General features: G+C 36.2%; 1 protein-coding gene across 1 annotated transcript in view; it reads right to left on the reverse strand.

The window, feature by feature from the left end:
- Positions 1–323, reverse strand: part of LOC310649283 (prostatic acid phosphatase-like) — a gene marked incomplete at both ends in the record, with an annotated part of 29541 nt that extends 29218 nt beyond the window's left edge. Inside the window, one exon of the mRNA XM_083377584.1 lies at positions 210–323. Within this exon, the coding sequence (XP_083233710.1) occupies positions 210–323 (114 nt within the window). The remainder of the gene's footprint in view (positions 1–209) is intronic.
- Positions 324–6000: the final 5677 nt, after the last annotated feature.

A 6000-nucleotide genomic window follows, 5' to 3' on the forward strand; every position in this document is an offset into this window, starting at 1 on the left:
TTCATTATATCTGCTTGAATATTTACACAAAACTTAGCCACATTCTTAAAACATGAGCCTTGAACAAACTGCACCTATTTCATAGCCTTACAAAGGAAATAAAATTGTACTAAGACTTTGATATGTCCAGGATCATAGATTAATCATGCCAGGCACATTTTAAATTAAACCATGTATATTTATGAACCCACTCCCTTTCCCATACTTACTAAAATCACAAATTTCAACTCCCGTCCTAATGTTGATTGGAGAAGAGAAACAATGAAGGCCAGCAGAACCAAGTGTAGATTCTTGGAGCTTCTTGCTAGACTTGTTCCTTCCATTCTGCCAGGAGATATGTAAATGCTCTGTCACCAGAACACATCTTTTTAAGGAACTCTAAAGGGTGGATGACTAACAGGTAATTAACAGAGGAAGTGACAATTACATATATTGATCTATTTCTTAACTTAGGGGTTTTTTGAGCAACTTTAGCCCTGGAAAGTCAAAAGTTGTGTGGTTGGTGAAATCAGATTTCTTTCCAAAACAGATTCAGCTTCTATATAATGCAGAGAGGTGGACATATTTACACATTTCAATACGTAATGTGTTCATTTGGTTTAGCACATTTGTAAATTAAGAGGTTTAGCGTGTTTTATAAACAATTTTTTTTCATCTGTGATTAAGCAAACCATAGCTTAGAACAATTGTGAACTAGATTCTCCACTGACAGTCTATTAGGACTTTGTGAAAAATAAAGGGGGTCTTTGATGATTATTTGAGCAAGTTTTGTTGAAAGACAAAAAAAAATCAGGTCTAGTTCCAAGCCGTGAGTAAATAAAATGGAGGCTAAGACACTGGAAATAAAGAAGGAGGCTTCTTAAGAAAGAAGATTCCTGTTTATTGATGAGCAGAACTTGCAACAGCATGTGGTTCTGGGACAGTTGATCAAATGGAGTTGAGAGTAGGTGGGTTTTTATACCTTCTTTGGGCTTTGTATTTGCAGTGCCTGTTCCTGTGCAATGCACTTTGACCTGAGCTTGAGGGTGCTTTTTTGATATTCTAATGGTGGTGGGTTAATCCTATTATGTCCTAAAGATCAGGGCTTTTTAATCTTTTCACCCATTGTACCACTTTTAGGATATGGCAACATCCAAGTACCACCAGTCGCCTAGCAAGGTGTCAAAAACTTGATGATCCAAAAAAAGACGAAAAAACGTGATGAAGCACAGGTAGTCCTCGGCTTACAACAGTTCGCTTAGTGACTGTTCGAAGTTTCAATGGCACTGAAAAAAGTGCCCCCCAAGCCACAGCCGAGCAAGAGACCTCCCTACCTGCCTGGTGGTGCTCTTCCTCCTGAGGTTTTCATTTTTGTGAGCATTTCTGTTGAGGATTGGCAACAGGGGTGGGGTTGGTCACTTCACATGACCCTGGGACAATGTGATCATCATAAATATGAATCAGTTGCCAAGCATCTGAATGTAAATCACAAGATCCTGGAGATGCTGCAACATTCCAACTGATCGGCGCTTCTTCTGGGCTCAGAAGCACCGGGATCAGTGCCAAGCTCCAGCTGGAGCCTGGCGCTGATCCTGGTGCTTTCACTGAACCCTGACAGCCCTGAACAAGCACTGATCCTGGCACTTCCGCTGAGCCCTGACAGCCCTGCAGCTCCAGCCATCTCTCGCTCAGGCTTGTGTGGTGCTACCACAGGTTCAGCTCATTCCCCTCCCCCACTACCACTTTTGTAGAATGGTTGCATACCACTTGCTAGGTGCCAATGTACCACAGGTGGTACCCGTACCACTGGTTGAAAATCCCTGCTAAAGAGCATGTCCTATCCTTAGAATTTGGGTCGGGGGAATGAAGATTTTAGAAGTTTTGTTTTTTTAATCCCATCAACTCCAGCTTTCCTGGCCCCATTCTTCCTGAATGGATTACCAAATATGCATTTCTAAAAGTTGGCCTCATTAGTTTCTGCCTAGGTTTTTTCTCCCTTTCTCCTTTAAGAGAAATATAATATTCTGCCTTTTTAATATTCCCCAAAATATTTCATTGTCTGGTGGTGGGGTGGGGTGGTGACTTTCTACCATTTAAAAATATGAAATATTCCTTTTGATAAGATCAGGAACCTTAGCACTTCTCAACCGTCTCATAGGTTGTCAAACCTCCCACTTTAAGTAAAGTAAAGAGATTGAGTAACTTATTTCCACTTTGACCTTCACAAGGTTGAGACATTGAATCCAGATCGAGTGTGCTCATTGCACATTTTTTTACTATCAATCATTCCAATTCATATTAACATAAATTAAACCAGAAATCTGTCTGGAATGAAATACTTTGGCTGAGGCAACACACATTTCTATAACACATTAAATAATTTTTAAAGAATAATGGTGAAATGCAAAACAACTCACAACATTGACATAGAGGAAAAAAGCAAATAGTAATTATACAGTGAAGAATGAAAACTGGAATAGGAAAAACTAAGCTTGAACAATAAGAACCTGACAATTAACAGGAAAAGTTCCACCTATAATAGTTTAAAGCTAATTTCATTCAGAAGTTTAAATCTAGACCATATTGCAATATAGTACATTTTCTTCTGATTGTGATTACATGATTTTTTAAAAAAATGATAATGAATTCTCATCTTGGATCCATTCCTTAAAGTCAGGAAAGTAAGTTTCTTTCCAGTTGTATAAATGTATCCTTTTTGCCATGTTCCAGAACCAGTAAGGTCAGTGCTCTTCATGATATGACAAATTCTATTTTTAGATATATGTTTTGACATCAAATTGAGATCCTTAATTAGAAGATTTTCTCCCGAAATTGGTCTGACATATGCAATGCTTTGAAATCAAAACAGGGTTATAATTGCACAAGATTCTACTTTCCTAAGGGAATTGAATCATTGATTTCTGTTTAAGTGCTGCATCTGTCAAAGAATCTAAAATAGCAGGTACATCGCAGACCGCAAGAGAATGGAAACCATTGTTTAATTAATACATTTAAATTGTAAATATTTCCAAGCCAATATTATGAATCTAATATTCAACACATGCTGTCTTAAAATCTTTAAAACATTAGAAACCAACCAATTTAAATGGTGGGCTCCTTGTTTAGCCCAAGCATTTCAATAAAACATCTTTCCAGATATTTTTAAAAGTAGGTTATTCAATACAATTTCTGTTTTTCATGTGATTTGGGATCAATATTGATTATCTATCAATAAACAAATGTGCTTGGCAGCTTGCAAAGCATGAAAAGAAGATCCTGGACTAGTATAGCTGGAGTTTAAAAGGTGAAGTCGAAGAACTACATTCATGCTCCCTAAATATCCGTAAAGAACAGAAAAATCATAAAACGTTTATAAAAAGTTGTTAAAAATATGTGAAATCATAGTGAATAAACTACAAGATGCATAATGTAGGTAAAATATACTGCTCAAAAAAATAAAGGGAACAGAAAATAAGACATCCTACTATTAAATACAGTACATTATGTTGTTTAAGTGTTCCCTTTATTTTTTTGAGCAGTATATACATTATAATCATGGATTAATGTGAAGGTAAAAGAGAAATCAGAACTGGTTTGGTGTAATGGTTAAAGCATCAGGCTAGAAATTAGGAGACTGTGAATTCTCGTTCTACATTAGGCACAAAAAGCCAGCTGGCTGATCTTGGGTCTTTCTTTCTTTCTTTCTTTCTTTCTTTCTTTCTTTCTTTCTTTCTTTCTTTCTTTCTTTCTTTCTTTCTTTCTTTCTTTCTTTCTTTCTTTCTTTCCTTCCTTCCTTCCTTCCTTCCTTCCTTCCTTCCTTCCTTCCTTCCTTCCTTCTTTCTTTCTTTCTTTCTTTCTTTCTTTCTTTCTTTCTTTCTTTCTTTCTTTCTTTCTTTCTTTCTTTCTTTCTTTCTTTCTTTCTTTCTTTCTTTCTTTCTTTCTTTCTTTCTTTCTTTCTTTCTTTCTTTCTTTCTTTCTTTCTTTCTTTCTTTCTTTCTTTCTTTCTTTCTTTCTTTCTTTCTTTCTTTCTTTCTTTCTTTCTTTCTTTCTTTCTTTCTTTGCAACAGCAAACCATTTCTGGAAAAATTGCCCAGAAAAATACAGGGACTTGTCCTGGCAGTCCCTGGGAATTGGACACAATTGAAGGAGAAAGAGATGGGGGCGGGGGAGAAAGAGAGAGGGAGTGGAAGAGAACTAAAATACGAGTAGCCATTCAGAATTATCAAAATGAACTAGAAACTTGGCAATGTTCCAGATATACCCAGTGCTTCTTTTTTTCAGGTCACACACCTGTTTTAGTAAGTCAGCAACTGGTGCTCCATTCAAACTCTGAAGCATATTTTTGGAATAAAAACTAAGCTGTATAGCTATACTGGGTGAAACCTCTCAGGGTTACTGAATTGAAAGAAACCCGGAAATAATAAATCACTTTTGGGTTGGCCTTCTTTAATTACTTGAAACTAATATACCTGGATTTACTTTGCTAGTAATTACTTTGACGGTAATTACATTGTGAGCTGCGAGGAACTTAGAATGGTGCTTTCAACTAATTCTGCTTTTAAACCAAAATTAGACTGCATGGCTACCTTTTTTGCACTGTACAAATCCAGATGATCAGCAGATGGCAGGAAAGTAAGACAGAAAAATGTAATATTGCAAAAAGACACTTTGCAGACAATATGAGACTTAAAAATCAAACATGGAGAACATACAACAAAGACAAAATTTAAGAGTGTGCATTCAGAACAGAAGTATGACTAAATTTAAGGAAGAATGGCTTCCCTAAATATCAGGTGTCATACAACAAACTCAGATACTTAAAGAGTATAGATTTGAATAGACAAATATTTGATTTAAAGGTAGAACCAGAAGCATTTTTTGATAAATAATGTGATGTATTCATTAGTTAATATAATGGGAAGAAGTTTAGAATTTAATACAGTTTTACTGAATACTTTCAGTAGTATTTTTCTTTTTAAATTTGATTATTAATATTTGAGATGTGAATGTAGATATTAATGCTTATAGTTTAGTAGTGATTTACAATTATTTCTCAGAATGATATAATGAGCTTAGTTTTATATATTCAATTAATTATTTAAATAAAGAAATAATGAATTTTAAATTTTATGATAGTTATACATTCTCTGTTTCTTTACTGATATTTTGCTTTTTTCCATTATGTTCTTTTTTAATTTCTTCTTTTAAATAGTCATTTTTAAAATTCTTTAACTATTTAACTATTTGTGAGCAAAGTGGTATTCATTAATAAAATTCCATTTCTAAAGTGAAACACCATGCAACTATGCCCGACTTAATAACATTAGTTCCAATTATGATTGGAACTATAAGCAAATATTAAACAACATTCTTGGTGGGAAGTGACCAGGGTGTGGCTGACTGTGCCAAGTGCCTGTTAGTCCAGGAATGGCCACAAATGTCACAATTTGAAATTGTGCAAAGCCCTCTTGGCCGCAACTGCCACTTGTTCTTCAAGCAGTTGTCACAAGTCCAGGAGACCCCTCAGATCATGCCCAAAATCTGTCTGAGGCAGTGCAGCCCTATCCATGACCACAAATGATAATTGTCCAAGAACCAAAAAGCCTCTAACTCAAAAGCATTCCATTTTGCCAGGATTTACCCAGCCTCTAATTCCCCATCCTGACCTCAACAGTCTCTATGCACTAAGAAAGGGAGGTGACAACGTTGCTTAACTCTCCGTGGACAGAGATATATAGCTGAATATCATCAGCATACTGCTGATATCTCCGCCTATGGTGATGGATGGTGTTGGATGGTGTCCTCCAGCAGTTTCTTGTATTTGTTAAACAGAGCAGAGAACATAGCAACCCTCGAGGGATCCCGCAAAGCAAAAGCCAAGGATCAGACTTTTCATCCTCAATCAATACCAGCTGAGAATGGCCTTGGAGGAAGGAAGTGAACCAGGACCACATAGTATCCACCACTCCCAGGGCTGTTCCAGAAGTGTACCATAGTCAATAGTATTGAAAGCCACCAAGA

This window comes from Vipera ursinii (assembly GCF_947247035.1).
Source record: "Vipera ursinii genome assembly, chromosome: Z".
In the NCBI taxonomy this organism is placed as follows: domain Eukaryota; kingdom Metazoa; phylum Chordata; class Lepidosauria; order Squamata; family Viperidae; genus Vipera; species Vipera ursinii.